This window comes from Scophthalmus maximus, chromosome 8 (genome assembly GCF_022379125.1).
Source record: "Scophthalmus maximus strain ysfricsl-2021 chromosome 8, ASM2237912v1, whole genome shotgun sequence".
In the NCBI taxonomy this organism is placed as follows: Eukaryota; Metazoa; Chordata; class Actinopteri; order Pleuronectiformes; family Scophthalmidae; genus Scophthalmus; species Scophthalmus maximus.
This window is the reverse complement of record NC_061522.1, coordinates 3,751,403-3,772,679: the sequence shown is the minus strand read 5'-3', so window position 1 is coordinate 3,772,679 and position 21,277 is coordinate 3,751,403. Positions and strand designations below refer to the sequence as shown.

Genomic DNA, 21,277 nt, shown 5'->3' with positions numbered 1-21,277 from the left:
CTCAGAACAGCTGTTTACAGGTCAGTCATAAATTCAACGGACCACAACCAGCTTGTGGACTGGTCTCAAGGTTTGATTCATCGGTGTGAGAAGAAACAAGAGGCCATGTGGGTGAAGGAGTGAACGATATTCCAAGAGAGAGGCGGGGGGGAGAATGAATGAGAGAAACTGCTTGAGCTGTGGAGTTTAATCCAGTCTGTTATTTCATACACGAATGCTGGTCTGAAAAACAACAATTTAATTGTGTGCACGCTCCACTAAGACGCGGGATCGGGTTCAATTTATCGGATCTAAATCCTTTTGAGTCCTTCATCGAATCCTGTTCAAAACTTGAACTGTTTTTATTTCACCAAAAACCTAAACCAAATGAATTGCAGATTTCTCTACGTACTGTACACAACATTACCAGCAATATAAAGTACCACCGACTGCTGCTTGAGGCAAGTTCGTATTTTAACATGATGAATGACAAATATCTGAGCAGGGATTCAACATTCCTCTACCTTTTTTTTACATTTCGCAAAAATCCACAATTTTCCTTTTCTATGAAAGAGACTTAAAGAGATTGCAAAGGAAAGATTCGACAAAGGATTCATTGGCCGCAATGCTTGGCAAATTCAGGCAGTCGGCCAAATCAGAGCCAGATCCAAAATGGAGGCCGACGCTCCGAACCCCGTCCCCGACCCGAGAGTGCAACAATCCAGATACTTCTAGATGTAAGCTTATAGTTCAATAGTGTACAAAAGGTTGTTTTAATTGGCGTCTGTTGCTCATACATACAGTATACCCAACATCAACAAGGTTTCAGCAAACCACAAGTTCTCACTTTATCATTTTTGAAATAAGCTTATACCACATACAGTGAATAACCATTCATGCTGCGGTAACCATCGCTCACACGCATTAACAGATCTTTGACTCGGTCACCTATTTATCATATGGTTATATCTATCGTAATTTAGCAAAGAAACTAAATTTGCTTTGATCGACCTGCTGACAGCTGTGGGCAGAAACAAACACAAAGTCCCGCCAGTCACTCTGACACGGGAAGGCATTTTCTCCGTCGTTTGGCTTAAATGTATAAAACCGGTTCTTCTGCTTCAGGACCACAGTCCACAGAACCGCACAGGGATCAGACAGTAATCTCACTGAAAGTCCGTGGGTTTTTTTTTCGGTAAACAACCTTATACAGTTTCCTTTACATCTGAAAGAAAAAAGTATTTTTTCTTTCAAGTTTGTACTTCAAACAATGAAAGTATAAGTAACAAGACTTTTTAAAAGTGACTCTTCCTTGTGCAATTCCCCTCAGCGTTTTACAAAACCTTCCTCTGCACACCCTGGATACGAATGTGTGTCTCTGTTTTCTCTAAATGGGAACTAAGTTGTGCCGTTGATGTTCTCATGCTCGTAACGGGGGAGTAAAACTATTTTTTTTTCAATATTTTGTATTTCTAATAAAATCTAAGGACCATGACAGGTAAGGTGTATGTGGGCACACACTTGCCTAAAGGCTTAGCTGTGCACAAATAACAGCTTTCACTGTAATTAGTTATGATGTTGCGTTATATTCCTCACTTGGAGATAACTGCCTTCTTAGTAATGCTCGCTCTCCTGCTTCCCCCTCCTCCTGCTCCTCCTCCATGCCAAAGATGGCTGGGAATGGTGAAGGCGTCAACGCTCATGCCCATGGTTTTAGAGGGGATGGCATTAAACTGCTTCCTGTCTGAACTGTATTTGTAGATGGACTCCACCTGGGTGGAGCCAATTTGCCGGGGACCCACGCCGGTCAACCGCACGAGCTCCTGGGAGTCGGGGTTCATGGTGTAGACGCCCCTGAACTGGCAGCTGGAATCACGGAAGAGGATGAGGAAGTGGTTGGCAGGACTCTTCTCCATCTCCTGGGGTCGGTAGAAAAAAGGGTAGGAAAGTGCATTACACAATTTACCTGATTCAGTGTCGTAAATGTTAATGAGAGTCAATACAGAATAAAATGATGAGGCAGAGTATGAGTCCTGTACCTCAACTATTTTGTTTTTTTGTGTCTCGTTGACCTTTCCAGCCAGGCAGCAGCGAGAGAGAGCATTATGAATGATGAATTTGTTGGACTTGAAGCTTGGTTCTTTGAAGAGCTTTGGACCTGAAAATACGAACCACAGGCATGCTCGTTTATGTAAACCCATGTGTACAGTTGTATGCATTTTGTCAATGCATAGGAGTACTCAAGGTATGAGAGATACTGTACTGCTGTTGTTTTGTATACCTGTGTATTCAGGGGCCGGTGAGGTTCCATTGGAACCGCTCTCCCAGTCCTTATCCCCGTTCTGAATGGCCATTCTACTTGGCGTCACACATCCTGATGGCGAATCGGGGCGGCTGCTGGAGAGAGAGGTCAAACAATGAGCCGATGGGCCAACAACTCATATCTGTGGTACTTGATAAGAGAATGATTCACAAGCGGATCATCGATTGAAAAAAAAACAGGGAGCAACAAGAATCTTCTAACCCAATAAGATCCAGATCCTACAATGGTAGTATGGCAATGTGAGTTCTCAAGCACTATAAAAAATATATAGTGTATCATTATTATTGTGCCTAAAATGTATGCAAATGAGAGCTAAGCAGCATATAAATGGCGTACGTAGGAGTGTACCTGTGGGGTTTCTTAGTGGGGTCACCACCATGGTTTCCTGGCTCATTCGTTGCTGCCAGGTTGAGGGAAGAGTGAGAGTAGACTTTGTTCAGCTTAGAGACTTAAGACACAAAACAGTTTAGTCAGTCAAATCATCTACAGAAGCTCTACTTGATACTCCTTGTTGACAACGTCTTTCAATTTTGACTGTACCGGCTGTTCCCTTGGCTGGACTCAAAGACAGCTTGGTTTCCTCTCTGGTCATGCTGCGAGGCCGGGAGCGGGTTTTCTTTGCCGAAGATCGTCCTTGATTGGACGTTTTGGCCCGCAGAACTTTGTCCAGATCATCCATGACCCTGAGCTGGTGGCGCAGGGCGTACTCCCCACGTGTGAAATCTCCCCGACGGGAAGGAGTAGCAGGAGGTGTTGGGGAAGGGGAGGTGGTGCCTGCAGGAGGTGTGTTGCAGGGAGATGCCACTCTCTTGTCTGAAGACGCTGGTCTGAGGATAAGGGATCGAGGTTACTTCGACATGATCAATTAAAGCACGGCAATCTCGGATTCAGGATGCCAAGATGCATGCGGTTGTGTTTTACCTGTTTTCCCTTTCTTGGTCACTCAACTGTCTCCTCTTCTTCAGCTCCTCTGTTCTCTTCTGCTGTCTTTCCAACAGGAAAGCTCTACGCTGGGCCATCTCCCCCTCACTATGTACATCTTCCTACAATCATGCAAGCGCAAGATCGTGTACCAAGTTGTCATGACAGAATTCATGTGCATGCAAAACAAACTCCTACTTCCGACTTCCATTCTCTTACTAACCTTAAAGAAGAATCCTATTCCTCCTCTGGTCTCCAGCTCATTCTGTTCTCTGCTTGGTTCCAAGGAATCCGTCTGTCTTTTGTCTTCTTTGGTTTCAGTTTGTTCCTCTGGCAAATCTGTGGCTTCCGTCACACGATTCAACTGCTCTATGGGATCAAAGGGTTCTGGGGTGAGTCCTCTTGCAAGTTCCGCAGCAGATTCCATGTGATCACTCATAGAATCCGAGGAAAACTCGTGCCCTTCGTCAGTTGGTTCATCGCTGCCTCCCTCTGGCCCTCCATGAGATGATAGTGACACCTCGATCAGGCTGCAGCGCTTCCCCGCACCCCCAACTCTCCCGCCTTCGCCTCCCGTGCTATATGCAGCAGAAAGGGACAAAGTCTCGCTCTCAAATGAGCACTCTGAAGGAGCGCCGGAGCTGCTGCCACCAGTTGCCCTTGGACGATCGTGTCTGGGCAGTGATGAGACCGGCAGGTCTCCGACAGCCTCAAGATCCTCCTGCTCCAGCTCCAGGCTGAACTGGGTGGGTGTCTCACTAGAGCCTGTGTCCGATGTGCTCTCATCAGGCTGTGGCAGCAGGGCAGGCTGAGGATATTCCTGAGGAGTCCGGGGACCACCAATACGGAAGGAAGAGGAGGTCTGAACCTGACATTTGCTGGGGGACCCGCGTCGCAAGTGAGGGAGGGTGTCCACAGTATGGGTTGACGTCAGGACACGATTGAGCGGCGGGAACTTGAGTTCAGACGGCCGTGGATGGGGGCGCTGCTGTTGGGGGCGCTGGAGCTGTTTGGGGCTGCGGGGTGTGGAGGAGGAGGGAATCTTAGTGCGAGGAGCAGGGCAGGAGGAAGAGACGATGATTTTGGGAGAGGTGGACATGGACAGAACATGAGAACGTCGTGATGGAGAGGAGGCAGAGGGGAGATTGGGACTAGAGGGGATCCCCCAAGGTTTAGTGTTGCTCCTGGTTGGAGTCTTTGTTGGGGTCCTTGGTGGTGTCTTTGTCGGTGTGTGGGGAGGAGTTTTTGGTGGTGTTTTGATTGTACTTCTAGGTGTGGATTTTGGAGTGGTCTTAGGCGAACTTCTGGGTCTTTGGTTGCTCATGAGATGATGTTGCTGCTCCGTAAGTTTCTGCATGTCCTTCTGTAGTGACTGCAGAGCTTCACTCAGTTTCTGCACCACTTCATTATATTCCACATGGGCAGCTGCACCTACTTTCTCTTTTTCGGCAGACTCTTTGTCTGCCCCTTTCTTAGTCTCAATAGAGAATGTGACCTGCTTCTCCAGCCGAGGAGGATTGGAAATAGATGGCTTCTCTTTCGCCTTATCTCCTTCTTTTTCTTTCTCCTTCTCTTTCTCCTCCTCCAGTTTCAGTTGTTCCTCCATGTGTGTGAGGCGCTCCTCCAGGGTGACATTATCCTCCTCAGCTCCCTCCCCTCCTCCCTCTCCTTGCTCTCTTTTCAATTGAAGGAAAGCCGTTTTTCCAAGCCTCTGTCTGTGCTTGGCAAAGATGGCCTCAATGCGTCTTTTTTGGGCTTCAATGCTTTTCCGTTTTTCCTCCAGACGAGCTCCCAACTCCCAGGCCTCTGAGCCTGGTTCAGGGCCTCTCGGACCTGGGCTATCCTGGCGGCCAGGTGCCCCCGCCGGGGTTGAGGGTGTGTGTGGAGTTCCTGGGGTTGTTGGGGTCGGAGCAGAGGGCGACTCTTCTCCAGGAGCAGCGGGATGTCTTCTTCTGCTGTCTCGTCGCTCGGCAAAGCTTGTCATTCGTGGACTGTTGTTAGTGCTGTGGTTCCCCTGGCGACCGCTACCGGGTCGAATATTACCAGGTGCATTTCTAGGGCCATCGTCTGATGCTTCAGAGGAGTCAACGCTGCCATCTCGTAGAACAGAGTCATCATCACGTGACATATCAGAGCTGCGCCCTGATCTCTCCCTCCTCTCTCCCCTTCCTTGCTTCTCATTATCACCCACTTCTCCACCAACAGGCCGGTGGAGGACTCCAGAACGACAGGGAGCAGAGCTACTCAGCTGAGGATTATCAACCTCAGGGGAGTGCAGGAAAAAACCGGCAGGGGCTCCCTCGGGGCATAACCTGGGCTCCGGCCTTCCTGCCCACACCACTCTTCCACCTTTCTCTTGCATCCTTCCCTTCTTTCGATCTTTGCTGTTGGGATTATGAATCACCTGTCGCGCCTCCTCAATAGTTGGCAGCTCTCCTAGGGGTGCTGTCTGTGCATAAGGTCCCCAGGAAGAGCGCTGCGATGGCGCTGAAGCACTGACCAGGTGGCTGAGGTCCTCTGGAGGGCTGTACGGGACACGAGTCATCCCTGCTGAAGTCGCCGGCAAGGTCATTGCAGGGATGCCGGCGGTTAGGCTGTCAGTGCTGACAGAGCGAAAGACAGAATCTATTGGGTTTCCCATGACAATGTCAACATCACTGTCCAGCCCAAATGGGATGCTGAAAGTCACTGCAGACAGAGGACGACTGCAGAGAGATGGGTGATGGGTGAGGGTTGGACCAATGGATGGATTGTGCCGGATGGTATGGAAAAGCAGAGACCACAGAAGCCAAAGTAAGAAGATTGAGAAATCAAGATAAAATATGAATGCAACACAACATTGACTATAGAAACCCCACCAAGCTCGTGTATCTACCTGATTTGTTTCTTTGTCCAACTTTTGTTTTCTGAAAAGAAAGAAAATTGAATTAGTCAAAAAAACGTTTCTTTCAGTTAATTAATTTCAAAAAGAAAAATACTCCTGTGCTCTGTTTTTCTTACCCGGTGACACTGGTGAGCAGATGGGCACAAAGGGTTGTTTGAAGATAAAGGAAGGGCAACCACTGAAAAAGGATAATTAAAAACTGTTTAATAATCAATACAAGCGTAAAATGTAACGTTCTGACAACTGTGTGTTACAGCTTTTTTCTAGGGTCAAAAAATTAGGGATCGTCTTCAGATTTTTCTTATTTCTTCTTATTTGCTTGTTTTTTAACCTGCGCCAAAGCTATGTTATCACTTGTTGGTCGGTTTGTTTGTTCGTTTGTGAGCAGAATTACGCAAAAATGACATGAAGCATCTTTAGGAGACTGATATCTATGAGTGTGTGCAATTTTTGTGGGTTGATTGACTTGAAGGACTGTTGGGCCTTGGCCGAGGTATGCTGCAGTTGTTCACGTTCAGGGTCAGGGTTCATAGATTAGACTCCTCTTTTCTTGTCAAACAACAAACACTGTCATAAAAATAATCTGTCTTGTCATGTCTCCATTGCTTCTGCAGTAAACATTTGATCCTATCTATTCTTCAAATGTATTTTTCTATAACCTTCCGGCCAAGATTGACTGACTATTGCACGAGGAGCGTCTGACAAGTAAAATGTGCAGACATCAGCGCCTCACACAATGTCCAAGGACAGGACAAGATAAGACGGCCTGAAAGACGCCCAGACGCGCCTCAAGGTGGCGACATGTAACGCAGCATTATTCTAGCATTAGGTAATATGTGACCCCACCAGCTATTTCTTTTCTCCGTACTCATTTGCTCATTCTTGAGTCCAAATTGCCACCACAGTAACATGCAATCTAACAGTGAAATAACTTGTACGTCCAAATTCATCATATGGGTCTGGAAAAAGGGAAGGCATTACGATGCCTAATGCCTGACCAAATTCTTTTGAGTGATATTCACAGGATGCTTCTCGTACCTGTTGCTGTTCCCAGTGACGGGACTTGTACAATCCAGGAGCCCCGAGACATCTGAAGAGACACAGAAGTGCTGCAGTCTCAGAGGCTGATATCAATATATCAAACACTAACTGCCAGCGCAACAACATTACAGAATCAGAATCAAACTGCACGTCACAGACCTGTGAGGTCGATGGGCTGGACGGGCCGGACGAAATCCGGCTTCTTGACCTCGAACCACTCCAGCAGCTCCGCTATGAAGCTCATGATGTTCAGCTGAGGGAAGAAGAAAAAAATAATCAGGGAAAAGGTATGACAGACTCAAACATGATGGTCAGAATCCGGAGGTAGAATCAGCAAACGCCTCTCGGTCTGTTGCGGCAGCCGCCTGGCACATCGACAGCGCAGAGCGCAATTGGACATCGCACAGATGTCGCCGCAGTCAGCGGTCGTGGGCGTGTCTATGATTCCCCTCGTACATTTCTTATGCTCCAGATTTTTGTTGTATTGATGTTTCTGTATTTAAAATGAATATTCTTATCTGAAGTGTCTGCCAGAGGTAATATGATGCTGGTTATTTCACGTCACTGAGGTGCGACTTTGATGGGGAAAAAAATTGAAATTATTACAGTTAGTTCCATGTAATAATGTAAGAACACAGGAACCAGAATCTGAGGGCAGTTGCTGGTCTGCACAAGGGTCAGATCTGATCAAGGACAGGACATTTGATAGTTAAATTCTAGCAAAGGATGTCTTTATTTAATTATTTTAAAAAAAAAATACTATTTCAGATGCTTTAACTACACTGCAGTGACAATGTAGACGGCCACAGCGCTCACATGGAGAAGTGGTGGGGCGTAGAGCAGGTCCTCCACAGCGAGCGGGCACGAGCTCTGCAGACTGCTCTCACAGAACTCTCTGATCAGCTGCAGGTTGTAGAGGCTGTCGGCCACCGACATCGTGTCCTTCAGACACACGTCTGGAGCGGAAGAGAGAGATGAGGAGGACGTCGACATGTGGACATGTGGACAAGGTCATCAGATACATTTGCTGCAACTAAAACACAAAGATTGCCGTAATTTTTTCGTCTGTCAAAAGTTTGGAAGCATACACCAGCCTGATATTATTATTTCATCGTCTAACGTGAATGTGTAGCGTGTGTGTTAACATGTGTGTGTGTGTGTGTGTGTGTGTGTGTGTGTGTGTGTGTGTGTGTGTGTACCCTCTAGAGGCAGCAAGCCGGGGCAGTAGTAGTGTAACACGGCAGCTATAGCGCAGCCATTAGACAGGTCTTTGACCGCGCAGACCAGAGGGAAAGTGGGCGTCAGCTTAGACTGCACTTTGTCCTTCCTGTAGCGGATCTGGAGAAGCCAGAGAGGAAAGGGCGGAGGAGGAGGAGGAGGAGGAGGAGGAGGAGGAGTTGTGCAAACAACAAGGAGAGAGAGGAGAAATCATAAGAGAGGTGCAGAAGACGTTACAGATGTGGAAAAGTTACAACTGTGACAAAATGAATGTTTAAAAAAACAGCCAGGACGGTCCTGCCTGCAGATGATTAAAAAAAAATGTTTAAAAACTGTGCAGCCAAACAATCCGGCACGATGGCAAAAAAGAAGAAAACCCACAGAAACAAAGCGCAAGACCAGTGATGCATAATATAAGAAACAGTTGCACACACACACACGCACACGCACACACACACACACACGCACACACCAACCAGGAGGTGCAGTGCAAAGGTAAAAAGAACAAACGTCAGTTAATAAGTGAAAATGAAAAGTTCCTGCGGTGTCCATGCAGCAGAAACAGGCACCGACGACACTGTGAGGCTTCACTTCTCATCCGAGTGAAGACCACATGATCAGATTATTGGGGCGAAGTGACTTTTACAGGTCGGATGCTGTTTTGCAAAGAAGGAAAAAAATCCACCCGGGAGACAAACACAAACTGTACAAGGTGCATCAGCTGCGACTCGATGCTCAGTGGTGTTGCGCGGCCTTGTTGCAGGAGTACGAAGACGACAAGGTTTCATGTCAAAGGTCAGGACCGGTCTTACGACGCCTCCTATAACACGGCTTTGTAACACACAGAAGTGGCAAAAAGAATCGAGGAATAAATGTGGAGAAATAGTGTTAAAAAGGCCAATGATGAGCAACAGTCAGTCAGTCAGTCACACGGGCGTAGCACCGGGGGGGAGAAAGGGGGCAGACTACCCCTTTAAGAACACACACAGTGTCATATTTAATCAGCATCATAGCTGCGGGGTGCTACGCCCCTGCTCAGTCCGTCAGTCATTGGTCAACGGCGTGGGAGAGGTGTGGCGATCGGTCAAGTCTGTGAGTCGGGTGGCGTTGCTACGGGAGACGCGTGGAGGATGAGGGTGAGACAAGAGCGAGGTGTAATACATTACCACTGGCGGCTTATTCCCCGACTCCTTCAAACAAAAAGCGATAGCATGCTGGAAATGAGGGTGGGGGGAGGGGGTTTGGGAGGGGGGGACGGCAGAGAGAGGGAGACAAGCATAAATGACAAGGGCGCCGATCATCATCATCGTGGGAACCGCCACACCCACAAAGTCACATGGCTCTGCTCGGGAAGAGAGGAGCGATGGGGGGGAGGAGGAGAGGAAGGGGGGGGGGGGCAAACAAAGGGGGGCGCAGAGGTAGTTTAATAACTCCCTCCCTCCTCTCCAACATCTCCTCCTCCCCCCTCCGCTCTGGTCATCTGGACACTTTGTGGATGAAACTGATGACTGAATGTGACAGAGTCCGAAGAACCCTCAGAACTGTCCACAACAGCATCCGTTACCACAACTACTACTACTACTAATAATAATAATAATGATAATGATAATCGATTACGGGACATCTCAGTGGCATCTAGGCGAGAGAGAAAGAAAGGGCACTTTTCGTGACGGGACAGAACGAGAGGCACGCGTGTGGCATTTCCAGCAGGCACAGTGACGTCAGCCACAGCCGATGGGACAAACACCCCACAGAGAGATGGAGGAGACGGGAGAAGGGAACACTTACGGGGACGAGCTTCCAGTACCAGCGGGTGGACGGACACTGTCAGGGGGCAAGAGGACGACGGACATGAACCAGGGGCGAGAGAAGCAGAGAGCAAGGTCGATGTTAGCAGCTCGAGCAGCACGGTGACGAGAGAGACATGTTGTTTAGTGGAAAATAGTTTTCTGTTCGTGTGTGTGTGTGTGTGTGTGTGTGTGTGTGTGTGTATGTGTGTGTCGTTACCGATTCCTGAGAGGGCAGCAGGTCGGTACACGTCTGCGATGATTTGAGCGGCTCCTCTTCTTCTGTGCTTTCTCTCAACTTCTGGTTCAGCTGCAGGCAAAAGACAAATTCTGTTAAAGGGCGAGTTCGCCGTTTTTTTTGGGGGGGGGGGGTTTTTGGACACAAATGTCCCAAAACAGGATGAAATTTTTTGGGGGACTTTCAGTCTTTCATGACAAAAACAACAAACAATACAATCCAAAAGGTTTCTTCTGCATGACCAACGGCCGGCGACTTCACAAACGGCCTCATCTTCAAAGTTTCACAATCACACAGAGGAAAATGAAATTAAAAACATGCAGCTTCACCCTTTTACATCAGACGCGACCACAATGAATGAAAACGGAAACAAAGATGATAAGGAACATACAGTATATACAGTGATTGTTATACAGTCTGAATATATATATATATAAGAACTGCAGCAAACAAAGGCTGAAAAAACAATATGGATATAAACATTTTGAAAATCATCAATTAAAAACGTTAATAAAATATTAATACAAAATTGTGTTTAATTGCTGCCACAGTTATCGCTTTCACTATTGTTTCTCCTTGCACAACTCAAAAGAGAAACTCTAAAAGCTCAATATTTTTTAATAATAAAGTAGACATCACACTTTCATGTTTACTGACTGTATTTTTTAAACATGAACAGAAAACTGTGCAACATGAAGTTACACCCTTTAAAACCATGTCTGAGTTTGTAAATAATATTTCCTAAAATAATACTTTGGGCTGGTTTTTGAAGGCTCAACATCAATAATAAATATCCCAAATCACAGTCCTCATAATATGATTATGGTAAATGCATCATTTTAACTTGGTTAAAGTAGAAAAAAAGTGTGAATCTGTCCTTTAATCAAACATGCCCATGGCCGAGGGGGGGGGCAGCGACGTGGCCTCACCCTGTTGACCCAGAAGAGCAGAGCGTTCTCCCACGGAGCCCCGACGCCCATCTGCTCCGCCTCCGCCGCCATCGTCACCCGGCCGACCGTCTCCTCGGCAGCCACTGACATCAGAGCGTCGATCAGGGCCAGGTGGGACTTCTGCACCAATCGGGGACAAGAGGGACAAATTTCACCACCTGAGCCTCGTCAGCGCACGGTGACAGATTTCCATTTTTTACTGGAGAACATTTCAAACTGAATATTGCACTTTTTTAAATGACATTTAATTGATTTGGCAGCTTTTACACATGAGCGTTGATGGATTATTGATCGGGCCCACGATAAAGTCCCAATATTACAAGCAGTCATAATTTAATGAGGAAAAAAGTCATAATATTTTGTGAAAAATTAAAAAGGATTGCTCCAAAAATTAGCCAATCTCCTCCAAGTCTGTGCGCTTTGTTCTTTGGAATAGACTCAGTTTCTTGCCAACTCTTTTTTTAAGTCCTGGTACTGATGAAGTATTTCCTTGTTTGTGAAACATTTACTAAAGTATATCTTCACAAAATGCTCCGCATTCCTCATTTGAATGCAGGCGACATGCTCGTCTTCTGATATTCCCCATCTAAAACGACACGTAGCCTAAAATTTGTTTATTATTTCATTTTTGTAATATTGTGACTTTTTTCTCCTAAAATTACATCTTATTTATTGTGAAATTACAACTTCATTGTTGTAATATTCTGACCTTTTTTCCCTCATAAAATTACAACTTTTTCCTGTAATGCTACAAAAATGTTCTCGTAATATTACGACTTTATTCTTGAAATCTTGAAAAAAAAATCCCTTCAAGTGGCCCTTTGACTCCGTCGTAGATTTGACATTCATGATATTGGTGCTTCAAATAACACAAATACAATGTACAGTTGATTTGAATACATACTCAGTCTTTATAATGTTTTTCTTCTACTTTCCTTCCTTAAGTTTGTACTTTTACTTTCCAATCTTGGTTGGATTTTATCAACATGTATGTTTTTAATCTAAATCGAAATGGGTTTTTTCCCATTATGGTGTTAATCATTCTGACTCTATCAAAGAATCCAAGCACTTCTCCCGACGACGCAAATCAAACCGAACCGCGGGGAGTCAACATTTCAACTCGGGGACACTGACCGTCTTGATGGGGACGCTGCTCAGATCCTCCTCCGTGACGTCTACATCCTGGACCTTTGGGCCGAAACCTTTCTTGATGAGGCACTGCAGCAGCGCGGAGTTGTCGGCCGGGGGCCCCTGCGACGCCGGCGAGGGGCCCCCGTGCGCCCGGGCCAGCAGGGCCTGAGCTCGGCAGTAGATCTCCGGGGAGAGCAGCAGCTTGGAGACGGACGGCTTCAGGTGCTCCTGCGCATACTGGTCCTTGTAGAACGGATCCCGCAACTCCACAGGCACATTTTCTAAAAAGAGAGAGGGACACAGACAGCGACCCGTGAGTATTTCAGCCATGTGAGCGGCCGGACTGGAGTGTGTGAACAACTGTAGGAACTGAGACGTGATTCTATAAAAGACATTCACGGCTCCCAGAGGATGAACCCTAATGATTTTTATTGATCCGCTGATTTTTTCCCCTCTGGTGAGACCATGAGGTTAATATCTCATGGTGTGTAATGTCTTGACAGATAGATAGACTGCCACAACATTAGTTTCACATATAGTTCTATATAATTCTTTTTTCTATACAGTTCTATTCTATTCCATTCTATACTCATTCAAACCTGTACTAGTTCTGTTTTTTGGCTGCCACAACACCCAAATTTACCCCATGACTAATAAATGATTATTCAATCTCATATTCATGATCCCCAGAGGACGAATCCTCCGACCTTTCGCTTTAACGTTAGCATCCCCTGCAGAAGTCAGTTCACAGTTTGTTACATGTATTTTGTGAAACATTCTCAACATCTACTTGATTGATTGGCACATAATGTCGCACAGACATTCATGGTTCCCGCATGATGAATCAAAATGAGAGAAATTTGGTAGATATTCATCGTCGTGAGCATGTTAGCATCATAGATGCTGGGATTGTTGCCGTCGTCGTGTCACATTATTTGTATAATAATCTTAGTCAGGGAGGTTATGTTTTCATTGCTGTTCAAGTCGTTTTTATGGAGAAAAAATGACAAAATTCTTTGATTTCAGCTTCTTAAATGTGAATATTCTCTGGTTTCTCTGCTCCTCTGTGACAGTAAACTAAATATCTTTGGTGTGTGGACAAAACAAAACAGTTTTGGGAAACAAGATCGACATTTTTCACCATTTTAATGGACCAAACAGACGAATCGATTAATCGAGAAAATAACCGACAGATTAATCGATTATGAAAAATAATCGTTAGTTGAATACTATTCCCTTTTTTTTACAAAAGGTCACGCCGAGAGACTGCAGCTCCACTGCGCTGTCTCGGGAAAACCAACTGCCTCGCTCGCTGCGGGGGCCAAAAAGGCGAAGAAGTCCCCGCGCGGTGGAAATCGGGCGGCGAGAAGGAGCGACGGCGCCCGAGGGCCTGCAGGAGACGGTGACGTCATCGTCTGCATGAGAGGTCACTCTGGCAAGAGTGTGTGTCTGGGCCCGTCAGGAGGCTCAGACCAAGAACATTTCCCGACTGACCCATATTCCAGCCCTGCAGCCTCCGGACGAGTCAGGATAACCCTGAAGATGGACTTCTTACAGGGAATCGAAGAGTCTACGTCGCCCCCGTTCGCTCCTCCAGTCAAGCCTCCTGTCCTTGAAGCCTTTAGCCTTTTCACTTCACACACACATCAACTCTACATGACTGGAGTAACCCTTCTTTTTCTTCAATAGCTCCTTTTCCATTCTTCCTGTCAAGCTTGCTTGAGAGGAGAGAGGTTTTCCATCCGCGTCACCACACACACACACACACACACACAGACACAGACACACACAGACACACACACAGAGACACACACACACACACACACACACACACACACACACACACACACACACACACTGTCAACGGGGGTGAAACCATCGCCCCTGTCTCACTCAGCAGCGCCGGGAGGAAGTAGGACTCGCCGTCACTATGGGAACGGTGGAAAATGAGCAGTGAGACTGGACTGCAGAGTGGGACCCGGCGAAAACCCACTTAACAGAGCGCTAATTTAATCTGGGAGGAACGGAAACAGGCCCGTGGAGCTGCAAGAGCACGGCAGAGTTTCCTACGACAACGTAACATACATGTGCATGTTGCCAACATGAGAAAAAACCAACACATACAAAAAACAAACACGTGTACACTTCCTGCAACTTAACGTTTTCCCCCATTAGGGATTAATGTGGCGATTAGTTTCTCCATTAGGCGACTTGATTCACGGTTTTGTCAATAACATGTCGGCGGCGCTGAATAATGGCCGTTATAAACTTTCCAGAGCACAAGCTGGAGTCTTCTGATTCTTCGTGTATATGAGGATCAGTCCAAAACCTAAAGATATTGAGTTTATATTTATATATATATATAAACATATACTTGTGTTTATTGCTAACAAAGTTTTTCCACATACCAGGGATTTACTTTGGTGTTTTTGGTTCATAACAACTAACAATTAAAAAAGAAAAGCACTATGAGTGCAAGGAGGGGAGCGGCAACGGAAAACGAAACATTCACATGAAAAATGTATGAGAGAATGTGCAAAATGGAAATATGTGCAACCTGTAACTGGAGAGTTACAGCTGTACAGGCTGTGCCGGAGAAATCCACGTGGGGGGATGTGCAGCGATGTATTTGGGCATATTTCATTATCAAAAGTAATTTTCTTGATTCATTTGAATCAGTTATACACATTTCTTTTGGCCACTTGGGGGCAGAAACACGACATGAACACAAAGTTGACACAGTCGACATTATTCCCCCTTCTTCACGTTGACATGGGGAACAGATTCATATTGACAGATCCAGCAGACGTGGATCAACAGAAGCCTTCACCTGACGGGTGTCAGTCCAATAGTCATTCTCTGTTTGCTCCATGTTTGGTCTCCACCGGTCCCTGACAGAACTGTCTGGCAGCTAAATGCTGCCATAAGTATTGAGTTGCTAATTTTGTCTGTCTGCTGTTTGTTGCTGTGCAAAGTGAACAGTGATTTTAACCGTTCATCTTTTTAGCCAGAAGCAACATCACGAGAGCAGCGACAGTAAAAAAGACAGAACCATAAAGTTGTGGACGAGAAAAAACAACAACGAGCTAAAAGTGTCTGAAAGAGTTTCCGTGGAGTTTGAGCGGATCTGTCACATTGGGTGACATCATGAACACAAGTGGCTCTTTCATGTGTAAGTACTAACGTGATCCGATGAGAAGGACGCCGCTTAACAGAATATCATTTGTGATGCATTGAAATGCCAAACAACCTCCAAGGAAAACAGTGTCCCAGTCACTCTGGATAAGTCCCTGATATCCCTGTGGTCAGATTAGGTTTTTATTTAGCATCTAGCAAAGAAATGGTCCCAATAAAAACAATTTAAAAAAAGTAATTATAAAGAAGACAGAGAGACTAAAGAGACTGGTGATATTTCTTCTTCTTTTCATCTCAAGAAACAATATTACGGCGGAACACAAAGATATTTCCTGATCGATGGTGTTATCTTGTTCTAGGATTGTTTTAAATATAATTTTTTTAAGGATTTGTGTCTTTTTACTTCTTATTTTGGCTTATTTATTGCTGTCATCTTGTCTGCTGTGGAAATATTATCCTTCCGTTGTGCGACCCTCTTCATATTTTATCCGATTTATTCGTCGGTCCGGTGTCTTCTGTATGTTGTGACGTGTGACCTCGATGTTTAATGTAACATGTGTCCCTCTACGGCATCTGGATACAGTAGATATTACATCGAGGTGAGGTTATTTCCAGATTAAATAAAGGTAATAATCCAGAGGAGACCACCGATGTTGATAACACCTATGTGCTGACATGATTTGGACAAATCCAAGGACAAGAAAGCAAGTTACTATTATAATTTTTAGTGTGTGTGTGTGTGTGTGTGTGTGTGTGTGTGTGTGTGTGTGTGTGTGTGTGTGTGGTGCTTTATTAATGCTTTTTCTTCTTCTTCTGCTCCTCCATTAAATTTCTATGAGACCCCCACTGGGCAGTTTGAGCAGCTGAGCGACACTGACGCCTCCCTGCTGAGAGGGCTGCAGCTCCTCTCTCCTCCTGCGCCGCCGCCGCCGGGACACGAGACGTGACACGAAATTCTGTCTCCACGTATCACGAGTCCGACAGCAGCGAGGAGCGTGCAGGAGCATCTACAATTGAACTTTTACTCCATGGTGATAGTGAGTGACAGTCGGTCGGCAGAGCCGGAACACCGACGGGTGGAGGAAGAAAGAAAACAGAAGGAGCAGTGAAGGAACATAGTTGATCCACAAATAAATATCAGCAATTACTATAACAAAAAAAATGAAAATATACTCTGGTACCAGCATCTCAAACTATGGTCCTGATGTTCCCTGTTTTATATTAACATAAATGGAGTAATGTCAGGTTTTGAGCAGACACTTGTAAAAGGACAATGTGATAACTTTACTTATCGACTTTCTCTCTTTCTTGTCATATTGATTCCAGAAGCCTTTGCAGCATGATGTCATCCAAAGAAAAGACCACAGAGGTGAATCAGAGCCTCTGGTGTTTATGATCCCAGTCAGATTAAATTCTGCAGGTTCTGTCTTCTACAGTTCTACTGTATCCATCTGCTCCTGCACTCCTCTCACACAGGAGATATAAACTCTGCACGCAGTGGGTTCCATGCAGTTTGCAGAGGTTTCCACCAACCCAACCAACCAAAAAACCCACTCCATTGTCTTCACACTGTCACCTTCACGCCACGGCCACGCGCTGCATGTGGCCCAACGTGCGCGCGTAACACTGACACAAATATTGTGCGCTGCTGACCCATTTACAGCCATGCAGCCCACGCATACAGGCCCTATACACATATAATATTCATCTCCATTGCAATGGTTTGTATATATATATATATATATATATATTTAAATATAATGAATAGACAACGTGTCTCTGGCACAGTGTCTCCCCTCCACAGGCCTCGAGGAAGCGGCTCTGACAAAAGGCTTTGTTGCGGTGCAGCGATGACAGCCTCCCGTCAATCATCACGCACCGCCGAGGAGATTCCTCCTGACCCGCCTCGTGCTCATTGTCAATGCACTTGGCAGACAATCGTCCCCAGTGGCGGCGATGCGGCAGTGGAGCTGCACACCCCGGGAGGGAGGGTTCAGTCTGGGCGCACCAGCGGCGGATGGAGGAGGGATGCTGAGCGGTGCTGATGCTGGAGGTAAGGAACGTCCGACTCCGAGCTCCATATATAGCCTCGCATCGCACGGATGAATTATTAAGCGCCCCACCCCAAAAGCAGCCGCCTCGGTGGTGGTGATGGTGGTGATGAGGATGATGGTGAGTGTGTGAGTTACCTGCAGAGCCGTACGACTTGGACAGCAGCCACCGGACGCTGGCGCAGATCTTGGCCCGGCCGAAGTCGTACTGGTCCAGCGGCTTGATCTCCGGCACCGAGAAGGTCTTCTTCATCGCGCCGGGAGAGTCCACCATGGCCGCGCTGTGCCCGCACGGAGCCGCACGGAGGAGGAGGAGGAGGAGGAGGCAGCAGCAGCAGTAGCAGCAGCGGGGAGATGTGAGGAGGAGGAGGGGGGATGGAGGAGGAGGGATGGAGGGATGGAGGAGGAGGAGGAGGAGGAGGAGGCAGCGGCGGCAGCAGCACCGGGGAGATGTGAGGAGGAGGAGGAGGGATGGAGGAGGAGGAGGGATGGAGGAGGACCCTGTGATGCAGACGCAGACTAAAGATAATTTAATGATGACAAGGGTTTGCTTCAAAAAGATAAAGTCATATTGAAGTACCAAAAATAAAAAAATAAAAATTATATGATGGAGAATGAAATCCAAAAACGCGTTGAGTTTCATGGAGAATAAAATCAATTATAATTTACGTCGTCAACCGGCTCCACACCCCCACATACGTCACACGTCGGCCAATGGGTGATGTCACAGAAAGTCTGTTTTCTAATCCTCCTCTTCGTGCTGCAGCTGCGATGACAGGAACATTGTGTCTCCTCCTTAAGTTCAACGTGTATTGTTTTTTTTGGGGGGGGATAATCGGTGTTGTCGCTGAGTTAAGATTCAAACTGGGATAATAAAAACTAAAAACCTGTTCCGAGTCTCCTTCGTCCACACGGGGGCGCCCGCGAGCGAGGCACAGACTCGACTCAGTGCAGTGAAACAGCAGAGGACTGAGATTATAATGTGAGGAAACAAAAAATAATGTGAAATGTTCTTGTCTTTAACATCAAGTCTGGATCAATCAAATCCCTTTTGTTTTTAAATCACAACAGGCACTTTTAAGGTAAAATGACAGTGATCTCATCGCGTCCGATGGACTTTTTCTGTGGAGTATGAACCATTTCAAAGTCTATATTCTCACTTTGTGCTCGGATCCGATCTGTAAGAGACCAGAGGCTGAATACGTTTTTCTTTCATAATAACAAGATGTGTTCTCGTTCTTCTAAAAGTCTGAAACAGGTTTTTGCTCAAAATCTTTGGAAATCTTAATAAACCCATTACGTGTATTATCTGTCAAAGTTACAACTTCTTCTTTAAAAATCTTTTTCATAACATCCTTCCATTGGGTCTACGCAGGGGGGAAAGAAAGGAGCGAAGCACTACGAAGGAATCTCGTACGTTAAAAAACCAAACTTCGTCAGGTGACGTCTTCATCGAGTCTGACAGGTGCTGGAAGGTCCGATCGACTCCAGAGAAACTCTGGAGCGCGTTGATGCATTTCCAGAGCCCATGAGACAAAAAGACGATGCTCCTCTGTGGACACGGATGTTCACATTCGGGACGGGGACGATGAGATGGAATGAGAAACAAGAGAAACCATCCCTCGACAGAGGAGGAGGCCCGAGACACCGTCGTCATCCTCTCATCTCTTCCCAGGAGACAACTTAGCGTCTCGTGACCACAACACCTGTGTGGACGAAGGTGCCTCCTCCTCCTCCTCAGTTTCACCGACAGTCGTTCCTGCGGCCTGGAGCGTCGACGCTGCCCCGAGCCCCACAGAGGTCAGACACCTGACCCCACCCAGAGTCAAACAGAAGCAGCATCAGCCTCCGAGAATGTGACTCGACCGGTCTGTTCTCCTCCTGGGAGGCCGACTGTGTGACGAGTCGGGTCACATGAGGAGCGGATGTTTCCCTCCCGGCGGTCGATCTCTCTCCCTCCCTCCCGGTCTGGACCGAGGACGTGACCTGGGTCCGTCGGATGCAGTGACGCCGTGTGACAGGTGACGACCAGAGGAGTTCACTTTCTGACTCGAGCTCATCGGAGAAAGGACTCGAGCGACACACCAACTTCTCCTGTGACCGACAGCGGAGAGGAAACAAGGTGTGTGTGTGTTTGTACATGTGTGTGTGTGTGTGTCTGTACGTGGAGAACCTATGAACTCAGATTATAAAGTTTACACATTTTCTTTGGGGTGTACTATTGGATTAAATTAGAATTATCACTAGAGAATATCACAAAGCATAAAATCTTCTTTTAAACTGCAGCAATATTTTTGAACTGTATTTGTTTTGTTGTCAAATGGCGTATGAGTCCGTTTACAAGTCTCATTTACAGTAGTTGTCGCTTGTGTTTCACAATGTACAGAATCTATTTTTAGTTACGCATTATTTTTATGAACAAAAATGTTTTATATGGAAAAAAAAGTAAAACACTTTGTCTACATACATGAAATTCTTAGTTTTTTTATATAATTCCCATGCTATTTTTTTCTAGATTAAATAATTGAAAGCAAATGTTTCTAGTCTTGGTGTCTGTGAAATATTATATATAAAATATATAACATATTCACTTCAAAATCTAGAAATCACTGTTTCCCTGGAATCATAACAATATTCTTTTTAACAAGCAGACATTTGTTATATTTAATCATTAATGAAAACTAAAAGGTTAAGAATTGAATGCCACTGAATTGATGGAATTAAAGCCATTAAACTGAATTCATCAGATTTAATTATTCAAAATGTTTTTTGTCGGTTAATTACAAGTTTTTCACACATTTGAAAAACCGGAATAGAAGTTTCTGAATATTGGAGTTGAGTTTTCCATCTGAATTCATGAATCTGAAAAGATGAGTCAAATAAAGTTGATCAAATAGACTCAACTGGCAATTTCAAGCTACAGAAATTGATAAATATGATTTGTTTTTCTTTCCTCCTAAAAGATCCAAAGCCTTGTGGTTTGTCATCTTTACTTCCAAACTGGCTTCCTGAACCTTCCTTGATTTCAGGGTTGGTCCCGCAGGTCCGCTGACAATGGGTGGATCCTCCTCCAGGAGCACACCTTTTGGGAAAAAGAAGAAGACGACGACGACGCCGCCTCTGAAAAGAGCCTGGAGCGAGCTGACGGGGGCGCTGCCGGATAAGAACGGCAGGAAGAAGAAGAAGAAGAAGAAGAAGGAGGAGAAGAAGAAGAAGCGCTCCCTGTCGCTGGACAAGCTGAACTTGGATAACCTGAGGAAGAGGAAGTCTTCGTCGAGGAGATTCTCGCTGCCAACGGACAAGAAAGAGGCGAGGAAAAGGTTCTCCCTCGCTGACGTAGGCGAGAGGCTGAGTCAGAAGAAGGACAAGAAGAAGAAAGATGGAGGGGGGCTGGGGAAAGTAGGGGAGCAGATCAAAATGAGATTCCCTCAGGGGAATAAGAAAGAGCTCAGCTCCAAACAGGAGGTTCTTCCTCCCTTTGTGAACTGGAAGGAAACTAAAGGGAAGAAATGAGGCAAAGTCGTCTAAAAAGAAACGTCCGCTCGTCCAGCGGGACCCAAGAAACGACCCCGAAAAGCCCCGCACTCGACGTCAGCTACCGGGCGACGGGAGGGTCGGA

The 21,277-nt window shown here is 46.1% G+C and overlaps 1 protein-coding gene across 8 annotated transcripts; it reads right to left on the bottom strand.

Annotated features, from left to right (window-relative positions):
- Window positions 1-172: 172 nt before the first annotated feature.
- LOC118313027 (calmodulin-regulated spectrin-associated protein 3-like) lies at window positions 173-18,013 on the bottom strand. 8 transcript variants are annotated; one of them, XM_035638217.2, is made up of 19 exons: window positions 17,797-18,013; window positions 12,476-12,753; window positions 11,321-11,461; window positions 10,374-10,463; window positions 10,155-10,190; window positions 9,533-9,580; window positions 8,348-8,486; window positions 7,965-8,104; window positions 7,308-7,401; window positions 7,146-7,197; window positions 6,224-6,285; window positions 6,099-6,129; window positions 3,447-5,928; window positions 3,224-3,345; window positions 2,843-3,129; window positions 2,651-2,750; window positions 2,261-2,376; window positions 2,019-2,137; window positions 173-1,898 (listed from the first exon to the last, which is right to left on the bottom strand). In XM_035638217.2, exons 1-19 carry the CDS (start codon window positions 17,930-17,932, stop codon window positions 1,572-1,574), a joined length of 4,800 nt encoding a protein of 1,599 aa, XP_035494110.2. In that variant the 5' UTR covers window positions 17,933-18,013; the 3' UTR covers window positions 173-1,571. The 8 variants fall into 8 exon arrangements, with proteins under 8 accessions (XP_035494110.2, XP_047190024.1, XP_047190026.1 ...); XM_047334068.1 differs by having other exon boundaries at window positions 2,261-2,373; XM_047334070.1 differs by having other exon boundaries at window positions 2,651-2,702.
- Window positions 18,014-21,277: the final 3,264 nt, after the last annotated feature.

What these genes read in the sequence shown, in the direction of transcription:
- LOC118313027 (XM_035638217.2), bottom strand. Translation starts at nt 17,932, where the DNA reads ATGGTGGACTCTCCCGGCGCGATGAAGAAGACCTTCTCGGTGCCGGAG. An exon ending in TGCTCTTCTGGGTCAACAGG is followed by an intron (nt 10,464 to 11,320) that starts GTGAGGCCACGT and finishes TTTTGCCTGCAG; the next exon opens with CTGAACCAGAAGTTGAGAGA. An exon ending in CGGGGAATAAGCCGCCAGTG is followed by an intron (nt 8,487 to 9,532) that starts GTAATGTATTAC and finishes TGGCTTCTCCAG; the next exon opens with ATCCGCTACAGGAAGGACAA.